The 21,978-nt window shown below is 35.6% G+C and overlaps 1 protein-coding gene across 12 annotated transcripts in view; it reads right to left on the bottom strand.

Annotated features, from left to right (window-relative positions):
- CSDE1 (cold shock domain containing E1) overlaps positions 1-21,978 on the bottom strand; it is a 42,143-nt gene that overhangs the window by 10,374 nt on the left and 9,791 nt on the right. For 8 of the 12 annotated variants that reach the window (XM_026675123.2, XM_087959548.1, XM_087959544.1 and 5 more), the window contains 14 exons: positions 20,597-20,795; positions 19,670-19,779; positions 19,216-19,308; positions 18,728-18,825; positions 15,313-15,394; positions 14,359-14,487; positions 13,820-13,945; positions 13,415-13,627; positions 11,942-12,082; positions 11,685-11,843; positions 9,797-9,904; positions 9,098-9,273; positions 5,555-5,667; positions 168-287 (listed from right to left, as the gene is read on the bottom strand). In XM_026675123.2, coding sequence (XP_026530908.1) covers positions 168-287; positions 5,555-5,667; positions 9,098-9,273; positions 9,797-9,904; positions 11,685-11,843; positions 11,942-12,082; positions 13,415-13,627; positions 13,820-13,945; positions 14,359-14,487; positions 15,313-15,394; positions 18,728-18,825; positions 19,216-19,308; positions 19,670-19,779; positions 20,597-20,795 — 1,867 coding nt within the window. The remainder of the gene's footprint in view (positions 1-167; positions 288-5,554; positions 5,668-9,097; positions 9,274-9,796; positions 9,905-11,684; positions 11,844-11,941; positions 12,083-13,414; positions 13,628-13,819; positions 13,946-14,358; positions 14,488-15,312; positions 15,395-18,727; positions 18,826-19,215; positions 19,309-19,669; positions 19,780-20,596; positions 20,796-21,978) is intronic. The other 4 variants (XM_026675124.2, XM_087959546.1, XM_087959545.1 and 1 more) reach the window with 1 other exon arrangement.

Below are 21,978 nucleotides of genomic sequence, written 5' to 3'. Positions count from 1 at the left end.
AGTTGAGAACTACCTGTATTCTAAATAAATACTAAGTTCTGTGAATTTATATTGTTACAGAATAGCATGCAAATCCTTATTATAACTAATGTACTTTTAGACTAAAGAGTTACCTAATACATACCAAGAACAACATATTAAAGGTAGTTTGGATACGTATTACTTACCATCCTCCATGACTTCAATCATTCCTTGGTATTCCGTTTGGCTAGGATCTACACTCCTGAGAGGGCGAATAACTTTACCCGTGTAACAAGTTGGGTCAGCTTCATCTGTGATGCCATTTACTGCAATAAAAGATCAATGATGCCATTTACTGCAATAAAATTACCAAGTTTGGCAAAACAATGTGTATAATTTGCAGAAACTACATTGTTTTAACTTACTGACATGAGATAATTCAGAAAATCACTGAAATCTATGTTGAATGTGCTTATTAGTACTTTCCTTCAAGAGTAAGGCCTGCTTTTGTTTGCTTGTTTGATTTCCTGTTGCAACAGAAATTGACTGGCTGATCAGCTTGTTAAATAACTATGTACGTATATAATCACTACAACGAATGGTTGGTAGTTGGTAACCAAATATATTACGCTACAGCGAATACACTATGAAGAAACTGCTTTTTAATTCAAGGGATAAAAGTATCCAACTTTCTCACAATACCAAAACCTTGGGTTACACTAAAAAGGTGAATAATTCAGGGAATATTCAGGACATACTATAGTAAAGCATAGTAACTTTTAAAAATACAACACATAACTAAATTGCATAGATTTATTTTTAAATTAAATTAAATAGATTTAAATTACTGCAGAGAACTTGAGCAGGTATGACATACATACCGATGCTCATTTCAAAGGAACTTTTAAACTTTGGATTTGAAGTGCAATACATCTCGTTTTCATTTTTCATATATAGATACACACACACACACACCCTAAGCAAAGAGGTTCCTCCCAATCTCCAAGCGAGTTGGTCTCTAGCTTACTGCAATGGAAAATCGTAAGTTTGCAGCTAGAATGGCTGGGAAAGGTACAATTTGCCATTTCATCCAGAAATCTTCATCCTCCTAATAATAGCAATGACACTTAGACTTATAGACTGCTTCACAGTCCTTTAAGAGGTTTACAGAGTCAACATATTGCCCCCAACAATCTGGGTCCTCATTTTACCGACCTCAGGAGGATGGAAAGCAGAGTCAACCTTGAGCCAGTGAGACTCGAACTCCTGGTAGTCAGCACATTTAGCCTGCTATTTTGCATTCACCTGGTGAGATTCAAGCTGCCAAATTGCAGGCAGCTGGCAGGCACAATAATTAGTCTGCAGTACTGCATTCTAATCACTGCACCATCGCAGCTCTTAATAATCATAAATCTGCAAGTTTTCTTTTTTTTTTAATGTCAGTCAAAAAAAAGAGCAGTAGCAGCAGCAGACAGACAGACATTTTCTCCTGTCTAGAAAGAGAATGTTGCCTCTTTGATACTGTCTGGCTGGAGAAAGTGACAAAAATATTTAAGTGGCTGATCTGATAGAGAACCAAAATAGAAGGGAGAAGGGTAATAGGATTTCTGCAACAACAATTCTAAGCATATAGCAATTAAAAGGGGAACAGGATGTGATTATTTAACAGATAATCAGAGTTGGAAGGGACCTTGTAGGTCATCTAGTCCAACCCCCCCCCCCAAGTGGGAGACCCTACACCATTTCTGACAAATGGCAGTCCAATCTCTTCTTGAAAGTCTCAAGTGATGGCGCTCCCACAACTTCCGAGGGCAAGCTGTTCCATTGGGTCCACACTGTCAGAAAGTTTCTCCTTATTTCCAGGTTAAATCTCTCCTTGTTCAGTTTCCATCCATTATTCCTTTTCTGGCCTACAGGCGCTTTAGAAAATAGCTTGACCCCTTCCTCCCTGTGGCAGCCCCTCAAATATTGGAAGACGGCTATGTCTCCCCTGGTCCTTCTCTTTACTAGACTAGCCAAGCCCAGTTCCTGCAACCATTCGTTGTATGTTTTAGCCTCCAGTCCCCTAATCATCCTGGTTGCTCTTCTCTGTACTTTTTCTAGAGTCTCAACATCTTTTTTATAATGTGGTGAACAAAACTGGATGCAGTACTCTAGGTGTGGTCTTACTAAGGCTTTATAGAGTGGTATTAGTACTTCCCTTGATCTTGATTGTATCCCTCTGTTAATACAACTTAGGATTGCATTAGCTTTTTTGGCTGCTGCTGCACACTGCTGGCTCATGTTTAGCTGGTTGTCCACTAAGACTCCAAGATCCCTCTCACAGTTACTGCTATTGAACCTGGTTTCACCCAGTCTATATGTGTACTTTTGGTTTTTCTTGCCTAAGTGTAGGACTTTACTTTTCTCTACACTGAATTTCATTTTGTTAGATATGGTTCAGTGTTCTAGTCTGTCAAGATCCATCTGGATCTTGAGCCTATCTTCTTGGGTGTTAGCTATTCCTGCCAGCTTAGTATCATCTGCAAATTTGATAAGTTCCCCTTCTATTCCCTCATCTAAGTCGTTAATGAAGATATTGAAGAGTACTGGGCCTAAGACGGAACCTTGTGGCACCCCACTGCTTACTTGCCTCCATGCAGACTTAGACCCATTAAGGACTACTCGTTGAGTACAGTTTGCCAGCCAGTTGTGAGTCCATCTAGTGGTGGTGCTATCTATTCCACTTTTTTCTAGCTTACTAAAAAGTAGGTTGTAGTTTACTTTGTCGAATGCCTTGCTGAAATCTAAATATATTATGTCCACAGTATTTTGCTGGTCTACTAATTTAGTCACTGTGTTGAAGAATGAAATAAGATTGGTTTGGCATGATCTGTTCTTAAACCCGTGCTGACTGCTAGTTATTACTTTACTTGTTTCTAGATGTTGGCAGATCTGTTTTTTTTATTATCTTTTCCAGTATCTTCCTGGGTATTGATCTGGTTTTTTTCCTTTTTTGAAGATGGGAACCACATCAGCTCTTTTCCAGTCCTCTGGTAGTTCCCAGGTGCTCCAGTATTTTTGAAAGATATGGTGCAGTGGTTCTGTGATGACCTCTGCCAGCTCCTTTAAAACTCTGGGATATAATCCATCAGGCCCCAGTGATTTGTTTTCATCAAGATCAGACAGGTGTTCTCTTACTATTTTTTTTTTTGCTTATTTTAACTTTTATTTCTGGTCTGTCTTTTACAGTTATGTATTTGGTGGGTTGAGCTATAGTTTCTTTTTGCATGAAGACGGATGCAATGAATGAGTTAAGCAGTTCTGCTTTCTCTCTGTTGCCTGTTACTTCCTTGCCATCTTCTCTCTTTAGTGGACTGACTGTTTCCTTGATTTTTTTTCTTGTTATTTATATGTTGGAGGAAACTTTTTTTATTATGTTTGACTTTTGTTGCAAGTCTTTGTTCGTTCTGAGCCTTTGCTATCCTGACTTTGTCTTTGCAGATTCTGGCTATCTGCTGATATTCTGCCTTAGTTGTATGTCCTTCTTTCCATTTTTTGTACTTGTCCTTTTTTCTTTCAATTTGCCAGAGAGATCTTTGTGTAGCCATGGTGGTTTCTTCTTGGATTTGTTGTTTTTCTTTCTCAGTGGTATTGTGCTGGTCTGAGCTTCTATGATCATACTTTTTAGAGTTTCCCAAGATTCTTGAGTTGTTTTCCCCTTTAGGATTTTCATCCATGGAATCTTTCCCAAGTTCTCTCTGAGTTTTTTGAAATCAGCTCTTTTAAAATCCAAGACTCTGGTGTCATTATGTTCTGTTGCTTGTGTTTTTGTTATGTTGAATTCTAGTATGACATGGTCATTCTCACCCAAGGTTCCTGCAGTTTCAACTCCCTTATCACATCTTCTCTGTTTGTAAGAATTAAGTCCAGTATGGCTGTCCCTCTAGTTTTACCCTCTACCTTTTGGACAACAAAGTTGTCAGCTAGGTTGGTTAGGAACTTATTTGATTTCTCACTTGGTGTGGAATTAGTTTTCCAATTGATATCAGGATAATTGAAGTCTCCCATTACTATTGTTGTGTGTTTGTTAGTTGGCTGGCAAAAAGGACATCTATATTTTCTGCTTGATTGGGTGGCCTATAATATACACTTATGGCCATGTCATTCTTTTTTCTTTTATATTCACCCATATGCATTCTAGGAGGTTTTCATCTTTGGTTTCATGCATTTCTGTAGCAATATAGTTATTGGAGACGGGGAGAAAAATTAACAGAATGTATTACTGACTTATTGGAAATATATGACAAAATAATATTATCCTATACCTATTAGCTACAAAGACAGGTCTTCTTACATAATCCATCCTAAACCAAGAGATAGACAAGGAGGATTATAGAAAATAGACCTGTTTGGCCTTGGTAAAACCACTCTGGATTAACCTCAGGAGCAAGACTAAGTAGAAAAAGGAGATGTGTTCAAAAGGAAAGAATGCAAAGATTGAATTAGACTTGAATATGACAAGTCCGTGCAAGGAAAATAGGGGCAAGTTTGTAGAGGAACCTAAGAAACAAATCAAGATCTTTTGAACACTATATTTACTATAGGCCGCATGAATTGTGTACACATAGTTCAGGCCAAGGACCACTTCCAGTTTCTGAGAGACTAAGAGCTATTTTGTTTTTTTCTCCTTCAAGAATTGTTTCTCTGAAAAATTCACACAAACTTTGTAGCGTGTCAAATGCTGCTTCCCTTCATATGGGTAAGACCCTTTCTTGCAGCCAATGACCAATCTTTAAAACATACCACATACATAAAACTAATATTAGTTATGAAATTAATTGTGCATGCCAAACTGCCACGTATCTTACATATTGTATGTCAAAATTTGACAATTAAATAAAATGATTTAAGTCTGAAAGTAGTAATTGTAAATAAAACTGATCAGAATGAGTGGGAAATCTGGTTATGTAGGAGTTATTCACTCACAGTGGCTATCATTATAAAACAAAGTATATTAAGAGCTCTCTAAAATTTCCAGGGTTTCCTTCTCTACATAGGCATATTCTAATTTCAAATGGAGTGCCCTTTAAAACTGCTGCTGTAAGTGCACTGACATGTGTCAAGATTAGGCTTCTCCAAGTTTGGGAATAGTAATTTAAGTACCTGGCAGGTGTGGAAAAGTGCAGGAGCTACATAAAATACATATTTAAGAGACGTCAGATCTGACTGAATATCCATGATTTTAAGGTGTTGCTTGACTGCCTCTATTTCAGGTTCACGTCATAGCACATGCATCTCAATGAAAGAAAAACCTAAAACTTTGGTTTCTTATACATCACCTTGGCCCACGATGAAACAAAGTTATCAGAAAGAACCTGATTAAATCTACTGAGGAGAAAAATCTTTATATGTAAAGATATCTATCTAGGCACTGGATTTGATCTTATTGATGCCATCCTCATAACATAGGACTGCATTAGAAATCCAACAAGGATTCAAATAGTTACACTCAGAAACAGACATGCGTAAAACTGTCATTATTAAGTATATTTTCTTCTTACCCTCCAGGACTAATGTTTGTTTAAAACAAAAAGAAAAAAAAGAACTTCACCTGCATGTGTCTTGTTCACTTTCTCTGCACTGACTTTGTTTCCTTTGCCTTTCGATAAGCTGTATTCAACCATGTCTCCAAGTTCCAAGCTATCGATATCACCACAGAATTCACTGAAAATAATCACATAAAAATCTTGAATATGCATAAATACGATCTAAAATGTTTAAATGTTTAATTTAATGATTATCTTTAAATGTTCAGCAAAAGAGCTGAACATTTAAAGCATAATGTGGAAAACAGCCACATAAATTGTGGTTATAGAGTGGTGTTCCCTCAGAAAGCATCAATGTTTAACTGCTGCATAAATTTACATTTTAGAGAAATAGGATTTAGAGACAAGTACCTTAAAGAAGCTCTTCTTTGAAGAATTATTTCCAGAAATATTAATTATTCAGAAATATTAACATCTACCATATACAATCATGTAAAAGTAATTATACCCCATATATATTTTTTTCTTTTTTAACCTACATGGACATATCAATATTTTATCTTCATTGAAAACAGTATATCAAAATAAAGACATAAACACAAAAATGAAAACATGTTGAATAACTAATGGCAAACTCAATTTAACAGAGATGCTGTTTCTTTTTATGAAAAAAGACTTAAGTACACCTTTGAATGTAGTATTTGGTATTTGCCCCCTCGGGGAGGTTTATCTTGTAAATGTCAGTTTCACACATCGATGGGAAGGAATCTTTTCCTACTGCTTCAAGCAGAATTTTTCACCTGTGGAATGTGTAAGGGTTCTTGCATGCATGGCCCATTTCAAGTCACCCCTAAGCACCTTTGGGGGAATTTAGATCCTCTTTTATCCCCCTCGCCTTCCTTGGTGGATTTACTGGAATGTTCAGGGTAACTGTCATATTACAAGAACTAATTTTCAGTTGAGTTTCAATCTTGTGACAGATGGTCTCACATTATCAAGTACCTTCTGGTACAAAGAATTCATAGTGAATTCTGTGACAGTGAGCTGCTTGGGTCCTAATGCAGCTAAGTAACCATAAACTGTAACATTTCCAGCACCATGCTTTTCTATCAGGTTCTTCTGATGAAGTGCTGTCTTTTAACAAAAGTGGCCAAATAACTCTACCTTTGCCTCATCAGTCCAGAAGCACATTGTTCCAGAAGCCCTGGTCTTTGCCTAGGTTTTCATAACTATATTTTACTCTTGCCCTAATGTTCCTTCTGGGCAGCAAAGGTTTCCTCCTGATACACCACCCATGCAGATCTGATTTGTGCAGCTTCTTTCTAATGGTAGACTCATGCACTTAGATAGCAATAATGGCTATTGGTCATGTGATAAAAGGGACTCCCTTCAGCATTTTGTATTCTGCTCTTGGGTTGAACTTTCTTGGATGTCCTGGTCAAGTTGGCAATTGTTTGAAATCTTTTCCATTTATAGATGATCTTCCAGATAACCGAATGATTGGTGTTAAACTATTTGACGATTTCTTTAAATCCCTTCCCAGAGTTGTAGGTATCTATAACCTTATTTCCGAAGACTTCAGAGAGTTCTTTCAATCTAGGCATGGTTATATTATACATTTCAACAACTAAGAACAAATCAACTGAGTATCTGAGGTTTTAAGTTACAATGTCCCTTCCAGATCCCCTAACACTGATCTAATCACCTGCACTTGGTCTAATCATCTGCACAGAATTTGGTGCATCTGATTCTTATTTAAAATATTTAAGGTAATGATAAATTTAGGGTGTACTTACTTTTCCCACATGCGAAATTTGCATTTATGTTTATTTAAATTACACAATTGGACCACAAAATATAAATAGTACATTTATTTATTGGCCACTCATCTCAGGGTAACTCTGAGTTCAAGAAATTAGTTATATTATATCCTCTTTAATATTGTTGAAATGAAGATCAAGTATTTGTATGTTGAAATAAGTTGAAAAAGTCACAAATATCAATTTGTGTGCTTTTTCACATGATTATACATGTCACATGCAAACTCAACATGAAAGGAATTTTTGTATTGTTTTCTCTTGCTACAATAAATATTTTCATTAATCAATTCAGCTTTTTACAAACTAAGCCAATACACCAAATACTAGGACAGGGGTTCCCAAACTTGGCAACTTTAAGACTTGTGGACTTCAACTCCCAGAATTCCTCAGCCAGCTATGGCTGAGGAATTCTGGGAGTTGAAGTCTGCAAGTCGTTTGGAGCCCTGCATTACAAAGCTTCAGATCTGAAGGGGAAACAATTCCTAAAAGTATGCAAAGAAAGCTCATACAGCAACGAACAGCAACTCCATAAAGCTGTATGTTTTTTCAAGGATCATGCAGATGCCCTCCACAAGGCAGAGCGATCCTGTGAAAATGTTTGGTTCAAAAAGTTGCCAAGAGGTGCTATGTGAGCAGACTCCAAAATATATCTACCCCTTCAAATTTAAAGGTATGTACAGTCACACCTCATAGTACTCTATAGTCACTGTACTAATGGGAATTTTATTAAATAAAATTCTGGTACTTTGTTTTTTATTGCTTTACAATTGTTTGTTCATGCCACTGAGTAGTTTGTTGAGGGTGGAGATGGCAAAAACACATTCAAGTTTTTATTCTGACTTCCACACAATGAGTTAGTATTAAGCTTCTATAAGAATAATATGGTACAATATACAACATTCTTCCCCTTAAGCTCTCAGAGAAAGACATATGGACAGAAAAATACATAGGGCTATATCTCATTAGATATGGCAGAAAAATCATGCTGTGAGTTCCAACAGCCATTTTAATCTCTAAGGAAATGATGTTCCAGAGAGAGGGAGCCACCACGGAGAAGGCCCTTCTTCTGGGTCCCAGCAGGTGTATCTCCCTAGGGCAGGGGTTTTCTACTGGAGATACTCACATCCCCTGGGGATGCAAGACAATATTCTAGGGGGCACAAAAACTTGGATTTAGAAGTTTCAAAATTATAGTGTATATGCATAATTCAAACCAGGCATTTACTTTTGTAAGGGGTGCGAGAATATATCAGAAATGTTGTAGGGGTATAGAAAAGGTTGGGAACTCCTGCACTAGGGGATGGGACCGGCAACATTCCTTGCCTCCCCGCTCTGGTGGGTCGGGTAGATGTGACCAGTAAGAGATGGTCCCTCAGATAACCTGATTCCAAGCCATGGTGGACTTTAAAGATGACAACCAGCACCTTGAATTCTAACTAAAAAGGAACAGACAAACCACTGCATAAAGCAGCAACAATTTTGGATACAATATCTGTGGCTAAATTTGTGGATAATCTAATGAATAATCCAATGAGTATAACTCAACAGACATTATGTTAGTGAATATTCACCCTATATATAACTAGTAAAGTTTTGTCATCAAATCCTACTGCATTGTTTCCCTGAAGTGTATATTTATTTTTTCCAAATGTTATATACTTTTTAAAAGAAATATTTTATTTTTTAAAAAAACAATAGTCTTGTAAAGAGATTCTTTGTGGTTATGTAAGAGATGCCACAAAGACTCCATTTTCACATAATGTAGTCAATCTTTACTAGTATCACTTGCCTGTAATGGAAGAAGATCTCCTTATCGTGATTGGCTGTTTCAATAAATCCAAAGTTATCCTTGAGAGTTGCAACATATCCCAAAAGTCTTTTTGAACTATAGTTTCTACCAAGCAGTCGAACAGAAGTAGCTGTTTGCAACCCAGTTCTTTTTACTTCACAGACTGTAAATTCAACCTGCACAAAAAAATGTACCTATTAACAATAATAATACTTTCTGGAAGGGTTAGATAGGCTACATGTACTTTAGGAGTAATTTATCTCTCTATATTTCCTGTCTTCTGAAATAAGATGGCATATGGTCCTATTAGAGCTTTCCTGACTATTTCCACACTTAAGCTTTCTTTTTATTTTATCATTAAAGTATCAACAAGGAAAAGTTAAAGGAGACTACTTGTCTTACTTTAATGCTATCAAAACAAGAGAGGTGTTTTTATACTAACTTTTACAATTTAATTTTTTTTAAAGAATCTCATAATTTGAAGTTATTAGTAAAATCTAATTTTATCTACACTTAATATACACACATATATGGTCCACTGTCTTATAATTTCAACTATTATGCGAAAACCATAAGAAACATAAGATTTGTCAATATTTTAAAGCTATACAACTAAAATAGCCTTGATTAGTCATTAGGAATAGTTGTACAGAACAAATTACAAGAAAATATTCAAATAATTACTTATGAATATATTACCTTATCTCCTATCTGAGGAAAAGTAGATCCTTCCACATCTTTACCCTGATAGGGAATAGTCAGCTTTTCACCACAATCATCATAAGCAATTATTCCCTCTTCAGGCTCCTAAAAGGAGAAGCAAGAATGTCAGAACTTTTGTTCTTCAATTCATCCATTTGGCCAGAGTCTAATAACACAAATGTAGTTTAGGGGGATAACTATTCAGTGCTAAGACAAAAAAATGCAATTCAAGATTTTTATATGATCTTCATTTTGTAACAAGTACGGTATCTTTACTGCTAACAAGAATACACTAACATTGAAAATGTATTGTACATTTAACCTAATCATCCAGGTCATTCAAAAAGTCTGCTTCTGAAAAATAAATTACTAGTTTTCTTTGATAAATAGAACCTTACTAAATTAGAACAAAAGCATTACATAAACAATTGCAATGAAAACAAAATCTTATTCCAAATGATGAACTGAAACATTTTTTATGTACAGAATTCTAAACTAGTAAGTTTATCTTTAAAAATTTCCAACATAGGAACATCTCTAAAATCTTCATAACAATTCAATACTATATCATACTGGATGAAAAAAATTAGCCCTACAATATTTGATACAAATTAAAAGTATGGAAATAATTTGTATTACTTAGTTTTGTGCATGCATTGCTTGTTAGAAGAGCTTCAATTTTTGGATAAGGAATGATTTGCCATTAAATCTTTTTTACCTTGACCTAAATGGAATTAACTACTAAAAGCTTTCTCAAAGAATTTCACCATGTTTTTGATCTTGTGCTTGTAATATTGGCAACTGCTATAAGATGTATCTACCAAGTAACTAACCATGAAACATCCACTTAGAAAAGGAAATTATCAAATGAAAAATGGGTTTATTTAAATTAAAAATATCATTATGGCTGAGGTAAAACCATCCTGAAATTCTGAGGCTGAAATTAAGAATACTGTGCGACTTTGCTCTTGTCTCAATTCTCTGTGGCAACATAATGTTTAAAAAGTATTTCTGATACATTAATTATGATAAAAGTCTGAAGAGATTCTCAGCCATCCAGGTCATGGTTGTCCCAAAGGTGCTTCCCCCCCCCCCCCATTTTTTTCCAGGATGCAACTGGACTTTGTTTTTTCTTTTGAAGACATTTCACTTCTTATCCAAGAAGCTGCTTCAGCTGACTGGATAGTGGGGAATGGAAGGATTTATATTCCTTACAGACAGCTGGACATTTGCATCCTTTTAGAGTGTTCTTGAAGCATTTGGAGGTTTATCTGTATCCTCAGGATCACCTGAGTAGGAACCAGGAGCACTATTCAGGTGACCCTGAGGACACAGATAAACTTCCAAGTGCTTCAACTACCCTCTAAAAGGATGGCAAATGTCCAGCTATCTGCAAGGAATATAAATCCTTCCATTCACCACTATCCAGTCAGAGCTCAAGCAGTTTCTTGGATGAGAAAAAACAAGAAAGTTCAGTTGCCTCCTGACAAAGAAAAAGAAAAAAAGCATCTTTGGGACATTAATTATGATACTGCAGAGTAATTTATTTATAGTACCAATACAAGCTATGCACTTAAACTTATTTTATTTGGTTTATTAATTTGAAAGGAGGGAAGAATTCTGATCTGATTTGAAGCTTCACCACCACCAATCAAGCCATTCACTAGATGTAATAAGCATTTATGACAAGCATAATTTCTATGTCTATTTACTAGAAAGCTACAATGAACAAGAGACATTAGACTACCTGGATTGGGGGTAATAAATATTGTGGGGCAATATCATCAAGTATTCATAATTCTATGCATATAGGATAAAACACAGTTAAATATTTTCTGAAAGGCAATTATAAAGATTTGAAAAAGGGGAGGAATAAAACAGCTACCTTTTCTTTGCCTTTATTTGGACTAGTGGATTTGACAGAAGTGGCTTCTTTTTCTATTGTGCCAATAAAACGATGATCTGATTGGGTGTGGAATGAAACTGTGCCCTTCGGTAGTTTTTTAATCCTTATAGCATGATTTCTTTGAGCAGACAGCATATCCTGAATGGAAGAAGCAAGTCATTACTTGAACAAGGAAAGCTTCCTAAAGGTTTCTAAATTTAGTGTCCCAAATTCTACATAATTATGATTCCACTTACAGGAACAACAGTAAATTCCACTTCATCTGAAATGTGGAGCTGGTTACCATCTAAAATTTCACTGAAGTGAAAGAACATGCGGGCATCTCTATCAACACATTTAATGAAACCAAAGCCATCCCTCATTGCAGCAATCACACCCTATAAAAGCAACAGAAATATTGGTTATCACTAGAACGAAGAATGCTTAGAGGATATCTATCCAATACATCTATCCAATACAGGAGTAATAAAGGCATTTGGCCAAATATAAATTCATACTGAAAGTGAAGCAAAAAGAAATTTAGTTAAACAGCTAGGATAAAAACTGGGACATAAATAGCCTGTATTTTTAGTTGTGCAAGCTTAGGCTTAAGGCCTATGAACACTATTGGACAATTAATTTTCACAAGGGATCACATTAGAGCCTGAGACAGTTGTGGAGGACTGCCACCACCCTCCCATCCCCAACCGCCCCAGGCCAGACAGTGACAGCAAAAAAGGGCCAGAATTGGCTTGTGGACCATAAAATGCTCAGGCCTGTCCCTGGGCATACAAAGATTTTTTACCAATGCTGTTTGTATAAACCAGATTTCAAAAACCCTGCAAAGAAAGTCAGTGTTATTATCCCAACAACAGAGCTAAGCTGAGGCTAGAAGGATGTGGTAAAGAAAAGTGTCAAAACAGACTTCTCAATTTGAATCTAATCTTCTAATCTGTGCACTATATGAACTATCCAGTGGCCACACATTTAAACTACGTTCAATGCAACCCTAACTATATGGGGTCACCTATTTCAAATTACACTGCTTCTCCTATAGAACCCAGTTAAGACTAGTGAACTAAATAGGCAGGAATATACCCATGCAAATAAGAAAGAAAAAATAGACATCCATTTCACACATACAGAAAACCATTATGAAGGGAGGGAAAAGCCATTAAAAAGGATAAAGACATGTAATGGAATACTTATTATTCTAAATGGATGCAAAGTAAAACTTTATTTTATTATTTTATAGCAAGGCTTTAATTTGCAGTTTAGACACTTACAAACGCCTTGGTACTCTCTGAGCTTGGTTGTTGTCTTGCAGGTGTTTCATTACCCAAATTAGGTATCATCATCAGTGCTACTGATCAGCTACTGATGATGTTATCTAGTTTGGATAATGAAATGCCTACAAGAAAACAAGCAAGTTCAGAGCAACATGGACCCCTCATTTTAACCCTGAGCTACTCTCCTTTATTGGTACTTGTAATCTCCATGCCTCAATTTTCTATAACTTCAACTTAAGGGCACAGCGCTGTCTCCTACAAGATATTTTCCTTAAGAATAAAAGCACCCTGAAATTGATAAGGTACTGACCCCATCACTACATTCATCATAAATTTGGCACCATGATACATTCCTAGTAATACAACACCCACATAGCTAAAAGTTATTATGCGTTACATATTTCCAGCTTCATTCTGCCACATTTCTTATTAAGTGCTTACCATTTCTCTAGCCTCATTAGTGACTTGAAAAGTATTGGGAAGAACTTCAATATTAGTGGCTCGTTCCAATTTGTCACGCCGATCTGTTGAAATGTTGAATTTAACGTGGTCACCTTCCAAAAGTGTCACCTTTGATTTTGTATCTTTGTCACCAAATGGAAGTTCTTTAGGAACCACAAAATCAACTTTTATGCGTCCAGGTAATGGGTCGTTCTAATTATAACACATAAGAAATTTAGATAATACTGATTGTACTCAACCTACATTTTCAGTTATTCCCTTTTTAAAAAAGTTTTCCCAATAGCAAGCATAATTCACTAGGTCACTATTACCACATTTATCAGTCCCTTATGACACACATTTAGAGCTACAGTAATAAAAATGGGAAAATTTAAAAAGTGTTACCTGATTTTTGTTGGGTACTTTTGGAATTACTTTCATTACAGTTCCCTCAAAATGTTCAATGCTAATATCTTCAAAAATAACAGTTCCTTGAGGCAAAAGCCTTACATCAGTTGCAACTTCTTTACCCTATTAAAAAAACATTATTTATTTAATTTCCTGCCTTATTGTTTTTATAAATAACTCAAAGTGGTGAACATACCTGATACTCTTTCCTCCTATTTTCCCTACAAAACCATCCTGTGAAGTGGGTTGAGCTGAGAGTGATTAGCTCAGAGACACAGTCAGCTTTCATGCCTAAGGCAGTATTAAAATTCAATGCCTCTGCTCTGCCTCCTGGTTTCTAGCCTGGTGGCTTAACCATTACATTTAACTGGTTCTCACTGAGATCATTGAAAAAAATGATCAACTTCATGCAAAGCATAAAAAGTCCAGCAATAAATCGTGTGTGTATAAATAAATAAAACTAATTAATTGTATTAAGTTTAATCTTTAATTGTATTAAGTTTAATAAAATTTAAATGTATGAAATTTATTCTTACATTTCTGTCTTTGATTGTGAACTCCACATCATCACCAGGCTGTAAGGCTTCTAGGTCACCTTTAAATTCACTATAGTGAAAGAATATCTCCTTTACAACATCACCTCTCTCAATGAATCCAAAGGCTTCCTAAGGGAAGATCACAATTATTTAGCGAAAATGTCTTCAAACATTAAGTTACTTGATAGATCTAGTCACTACAGGTAGTCCTCAAGTTATGACCATTCATTTAACAACCATTCAAGTTATGACAGTGATGAAAAAAAATGACTGGTCCTTGCACATATGACTGTCACAATGTCCCTGGGATCATGTGATCAAATTTTGTTTAATGGACATGGCAAAAAAGATTGTAAAATCAGGCACAATTCACTTAACGACCACATCACTTAGTGACAATTCTGGTCCCAATTGTGGTAATTAGTTACTGTAGTAATCAAAGAGAAAATGAGTTTAAAAAGTTCCACAGCTACAGAACGTGTATATATGGTCTCAAACTCCAATGAACATTGGCACTACATTACATAAAATGCAATAATCAATGGGCTATATTCATATACACATGAACAAATGTGACAACTATTAATATTAGCTCTTAATTTAAAATGATGTATACAATGTAAAAAGTAAAATACTATATAACCATTGATGTAATATCTGATCTGGCAATGTCATAAACTCTTTGAGTCATCATGGGCTGCACAAAAGAACCCAAAGGGCTACATGTATGAAACACCTGCTCGGTAACTCTTAATAGGGTGCATGGCAAAAGGCATAAAGGAAGCTTTTTTGGATACAATATGGCTTATTCCCAAGAAAGGATACATAGGAGTTACAGCTTTAGAAGAGATAAAATATAAGATTACCTTCAAATTTCTATGGCTTTATACTAAAAGTACAAACATCATATTTAATTCTATTACATGTAACTAAACTTAGTAAAGCATTCCTTACCTTCATGGCACAAACTACTCCTTGACATCGAGCTTGTTTCTTTTTCAAAAGCATAATATTCCGAGCACTTACAGCACCAGTACTAGGAAGAAAGTAAATTAAGATTATATAAAGATGAATACAACTCACTTATTTTACCAATTACAGAGAATCTTAATTTTGTATGCAAAATCCACATTTAGAAACACACATTATAACATGATCTTCAAAAGGAAATTCAGCCATTAATCAAAATCTTTATCTTAAAAATCAACAAATGTATTATGAAATAACCTCTTATATAGTATGGTTAAGAAAAGCATTTTAAATTTAAAATAAAATGCTTGGATTTTGGAAGGTTTTGGGGGGATAGCACAAAATATTGTTTTATTTTTAGTTTGTGAATTCATTAGAACCATAATCCTTTTATTTAGAAATATTTATCTATGATTTTAATGCTTTTAATGCTGTAAGCCACCCAGAGTCACTTCAAAATGACATGGGTGGCAAATATCTAAAATAAATAAAATTTCTGCAATACTATTGTGAGATAGTTGCCAACCAGTGGGCCGGGGGCCACTGGTAATCCACGAGAAAATTTTGGTGGTCCAGAGAGAAATGTCACCCCTAAAGCACCCCCCAAAGCAATTAATCCAAGCTGTGCGGGAACACAAGGCTGCGCCGCCCACATGGCCCATGGGTACACAAGGCTTGCGAACATGAGGTAGTGAGGGGAAGGGGGAAAGGGCGGAGGGGGGGAACTTGCCCCACTCACCCCATGTGCCTGGCCTGGCCACTGGGCTGCTTCTTTCTTCTTCTGCTTTTGGCTGCATGCAAGGAAAACAGCAAAAGTCTTTCTTTCTCTCCCCCAAACTCTGCCAGAAATGAGTCTTTGGGTCCCTGCAAGGCATCCTGCTCCAAGAGGCTGCACCAGCTTGACAAGTCTCACAAAGACTCATTTCTGGCGGAGTTTGGGGGAAGAGAAAGAAAGACTTCTGTAGTTTCTGCTGCTTTCCTTGCATGAAGCCAAAAGTCTCTTTGTCTCTCTCTCTCTCCCCGAGAACGAAGTTGGAGACGGTACCCTGCGATCCCAAATAAAGAATGATTGATCAGTAGAACGGGGTGGGGAATTTTCCTGCAGACTTTTTTGGGGATTTTTCCAGGGTCTCTTGGTCCGCAGGATTTAAAATTATGAATTTAGTGGTCCCTGAGGTCCAAAAAGTTGGTGACCCCAATATAGATGGTGTGATCTGAGCTTCATCTATATCCCACTAATAGATCCTAATTAAACAAGCAACATACAATACACTATGCAGTACTAACAGCAAAGTTTTCAACCAAATTATTGCTATACCTGTTAAATCAATTCCACATTTGGCTTGAAGACATCATGGCCATATCACTTCAACTCACTGATAATTTGGGGGTTTTCTTCTATGAACTACTTCCTAGAGGGCATGCTACAATACTTAAACTGAGTTAATGTCAGGACTTTGACTTAACTATTCTAAAAATATGAAATTGCTTCTGCTTTAGCCATTTTGTTATGTATTTGGTTTTATGTCTATAATTGCTGTTTTGGTACCATGACTCACATTAGTTTAAGCTACAGCTCAGGCAAGTGCTTTGCAGATAGATACTTCAGACATTCTCCTGTAGAATTTGCTGATGCCACCCAGAACCTATTGGTTCCTTCAAGGACAGAGAAATGTCTAAACCTTGATGCTGCAAATCATTTAACAGTCACTTAGCAATAGCAATTCTATCTATACACACTTTTGTTCAATGTTTTCCTTATAGAAGACTCATGAACATTGACATCCGAATGGCCTGCAACTCTTTTGCTGTCACCTTGAGGTTCTCTGTATTTTTTTAAAGTACTGCATGCCTTGGTCTTATAATGACTTGGATAGTCACTTCTATAAGGGTAACAATTGTATTGTATTTTTTCCATTTGTATAATAACTGCTTAACCACTATCTGATAGAAAGCAAAGTCTTTGATAATAATTCTGTAATCCATTCCAGGTTCATGAGCACCAATTTTCCCTTTTTTCTTGAGAGGTCTCTTCTGACTGGACATATACCTGGAGAGCAGTCTCTGATGATGGCAACCTGTGTCAGGAACAGCAGACTTCAATGACGCCAAAGAGCATGTATGTTAATGATTGGAGAGGACCACTCAAACTGCTACATAAACATCATCTCATTGATTAGAATTTCTAACTTAATTACTCCAGAGTTAATAATCCTAGGGCAGGAATAAGCAATCATCTTCTGCATAGGAGCCCAAAGCCATGCCACTGCGATCTCATCCTCATCATTTGCTTTAGCCAGAATCAGGCAGGGAACTTGTTCTATCCAAACTTAAGCAGCTAGTGAAACCATTATCAAATGCCCGCCTGAAGATATTATGAGTGCTTAGAAGAGCAGCCAAATGAACAATTGTTCTCTCTCTTCTCACAGGTTGGGTGGATATATTTGGTTTTGGGACTATGGGCTGCATGATTATGGAGAGGAGTTTACATCTGGCCTGCAGGCTGACTCCTATCAAGAGTTTCATACATCTTTTCCAACAAATGTTGGCTCAGTATTTCCAATACAAACATGACATAGTACACAATTTGGGATACTATTTCTTTACTCAGTTTTCTCTTTATTAATAAATAAAGCCATACATGAAGCTCTAATCACATTTTAAGATAAAATCCCGCAAGATTATAGGTAGTTCTAGATGATTCACAAACTTTCTCTCATAACTGAGTTTTGGAACAAACCAGTCATTTCCTATAATTGGAAAACTTAGAACAAACTAGAAGATGTCATATTGCTACAACTTTGTTTGAAAAGTATATTCTAAGTTTGCATCTGACAAAACAAGAACTATAAACCCTGATTGACATTACCTCAGATTACCCTTGAAACAGTGCTTTATCAATTACTGTTCCAAGATATACAGTAAAGGTAAAGGTTCTTCTGCACATGCATGCTAGTTGTTTCCAACTCTAGGGGCAGTGCTCACCTCAGTTTCTAAGCCAAAGAGCCAGCACTGTCCAAAGACGTCTCCGTGGTCATGTGGCCGACATGACTAAACGCCAAAGACACACAGAGCACTGTTCCCACCAAAGTGGTCCCTATTTTTCTACTTGCATTTTTTACGTGCTTCCGAACTGCTAGGTTGGCAGAAGCTGGGACAAGTAATGAGAGCTCACTCTGTTATGCGGCACTAGGGATTCGAACCACTTAACTGCCGACTTTCTGACTGACAAGCTCAGTGTCTTAGCCACTGAGCCACCGCGTCCCTAAGATATACAGTACTATATCCAAAAGAAGAATGTTTCATAGTTTGTTAACCATGTTTCAAGTAAAAATACATTTAAAAAAAGAAATCTTAGCATTCCAGCTAAAAAATGATTTCATACAAGATATCCACTTACTGTTTATTTGTATCAATAATAAAGTTTATTTTGTCTCCAGTTTCCAATTGAACATTTCCTTCAACATCTTCTGGGGTGTAAGTTAAGTAGAAGACTTCCTGTAAATTATAATTTGGTTGCATAAACAGTTCGCTATCATATTTAAAGTGAGACAAAATATAATCTCCAGGTTAGTTTAAACATGAATTTTGGAATTTAGGAAGTGGTCAGAAATTTACATCATAGAATTTTATAATAAATAAATTCCAACAATGAAGTTGTTTGCTAATAATATTTTAACTGACCTTTTATTCTAATCTGTATTTTGAAAATATTTCATAATTATAATCAGTATGCTAAACTTTATGCATTTATATATCAATAGATTAATAAGCAATTTAAACTTTTTAAAGCAAATACATATTTAACGGTCTATTTTGGTAAGTATTTTAGTTTAAACTACACTGGAGGATCAGTGAAACATTTTTTAGTAAATACATAATTTTTACCCCATTACGTTCGTAGCATACACTCCCTGTTGGACTCTGACCCGGGGCAGCTGGAGATTTACTCTCTAAGTTGTGAGGAACAGCACACACAACCTACCAGTCAAAAAAAAAATCCATTGCTAATTATTTCTAGAGGCACCATTATGCATCAGATTTCTATAACACACTCAGGGATGCATTTAACAGGTAACCCATAACAGTATGCCATGCTGCAAAGCTTTTATCTTACAGTACTTTTATTAACTGTAAGAATTGTTCCTGGTTAGGTAAATTTCTTAATTTTTATGTGCTTATCAAAAGGAGGAAAAAAAAGTATATTTGAAAAAAATATTTTAATGCAACTAAGGAGAGGCATGCTACATTTAATTCTATCCTTTTTTGTTTGATCACAGCAGCTGAAAATGGCATGCATATTGAAAAGAAAAACAAAAAACCCCTAAGAATAGGCACTAACTTGTCCATTTATTCGTTCTTCAGGTAAGGTTTCAGTTTTTATCTTCACCAGTTTAATTGCGATCGGTTTTCCAGTTCGCCGGTCAGAAGATACTTCAAATTCAACATCATCTGTAAACAAATTATATTTATTAATTTATAGGCTTCAATTCAGTGGTAAAACCATGTTAAGATTACTTCTAAGTCAATAAAACACTCACACAATTTCAAAAAGCAGTAATAAACATCTTATACTCTTAACTTTCTGATTCCATAGAATTTGTTTCACATTGTGTACCAAAAAACATTGCATAATTTAAAAAGGAAAATAGAAGATACCACATAGCTCAAATTTCACTATTCTCAACATGTCCCATAATATTCATTCTAGTATAATGCAAAATCCAGAATCAAATACTAAAACCTGTGTTGCAATGCACATGTGTTATATGTCTATAACTTCAAGCAGTTGTGTTTCTTCCTAGCTACATACCATAGATGTGCCCTATCCTCCCCAGATGAATACAAGTTCAAGACATATTTAAGTTCTTAAGAAATGTTACCTGTGCCTTCAAGTTGCTCTAAATTATACTTTGTCCTCTGAATCCTTTGAATCTGCGCAATCCTAGTGTATACATAACTGTTTCTTGAAGGTGCACAGTGAAAGATACTTATATGCAAAACTATTGCCATTTCTCATCTTCTCAATTTAGGAATCCTAACTAAACTTTCTAGAATGCTCTCTCCAACATGCAGTATGAAGAATAACTTTTTTAGCAGCAAGTTCTTTCATATGATTAATTTGATCCCATTATTAACATTTGAACTGAAATTTGATTTTACTTTTCATTATCTAATGGTTCAGCCACTACTCTTTACAGTAGTAGGTATGTCTCTAGAAGAAATTAGCCTTCTCGCGTACAAGAACAACCCTCTATTAGTTAATTACCTCCTACTTTGAGCTCCTGTAGATTACCATTATACTGTGAACTATGGAAGAACAGTCTAGCTTGCCGTTCAGAACACTGAATGAATCCATAGGAGGCCAGCAGTTTTTCAATAACCCCCGTTTCGCGCAATCCTGCAGAAGTACCATTGGGGTACCCGTTGTGTCCATTGTTATGGAGAAGGTTTGGATCAAAGCTCATCTGGAATTAAAAAGAAATGTGTAAGTTCCTCTAGGGATATTCTTTTCCCTTTATATTGTTACTTGTTAATTCGGGATAAATATAATGTAATAGCCAATGCTTAAACATTATCAAATAGGCATGTAGGCTTCTAGCAATTTGAACAAATTTTGTGTGACACTTTTGTACACCACACTGAAGTAATAACTTTCTACTGAAAGTTACTATGCTATTCTATATCACATTTACACACATAAAACAGATTTGAAGTTACCTATTAACATCATTTGACTTTGCCAATGGAGGTAACCAACGAAGCAAAGCCACAAAAAACCTAACAAATGCAATTTTAAGATATTTTCCAAATCAAATTAGTGTCATGGCAATTTTCATAATCTATTCTCTGAACATAGCCAGCAGCTTAATATTTATTAAATTTCAAAGCTAATTGCGATCTCCACTGAATTTAAATACTTTTCCATCCATGGAGATTTTTAAACCCACAGAAAATAAAGGAAAGTTTGAAATTTTAAGTTCTCATCAAAATGTTATAGTATTTTTTTCTTAAACCACACTTTCAAAAAAACTCCAATCTGTTTAGCTATCAAATTAAATTAAGTCCAAAAAGAGGTTAGTATCAGAAGCTCCCTGTAAGTATTTACAGTAACCATCTCATGCAAGTCAAAGAGTTCAAGGCAAAGCAACGCCAAAATCATGCATACTGTTCCTCTGTATTTTACGCAATTTCCTGTGTATCTGTTTAAGAAAACAAACTAACATTCCTATAACCATAAGGAGCTATTAAGTATTCAGAATTATAAACGTAAGCAGCTTTGAAATCTACATTTGATGAATAGTCAATTACTCATTAGACAGAGACTGATCAAACTGTTTTGGTTTTTTAAAAGTATTTCATATTAAGAGAGGGTTGTCTTTATAGACAATGCTATGAATTAACGTGGAATGCAGCTACTGCAGCTACAAAGGTTCCACTAAACAGAATTATTTAAAGTAAATCCCTTCAAAAGCATAGAACTTTCTGATTAAGTGTACCTTGGAGAGTTGAAACAAATTAGATTTTTTTTAGTCAAATAGTGCAGGAACTGGTGATGATGTGAAATACTATTGTCAAAAAATAAGAACAGAAAGCCCTCATATATACATAAAATTACAAATCAAACTAAACTAAAAACTACAAATGTGT

This window comes from Notechis scutatus, chromosome 3, assembly GCF_049901735.1.
Source record: "Notechis scutatus isolate UNSWTSFEM ecotype Mainland chromosome 3, rNotScu1.2, whole genome shotgun sequence".
NCBI lineage: Eukaryota > Metazoa > Chordata > Lepidosauria > Squamata > Elapidae > Notechis > Notechis scutatus.
Note: the sequence above shows the minus strand (reverse complement) of the source record. Positions and strands in the feature narration are given on the sequence as shown.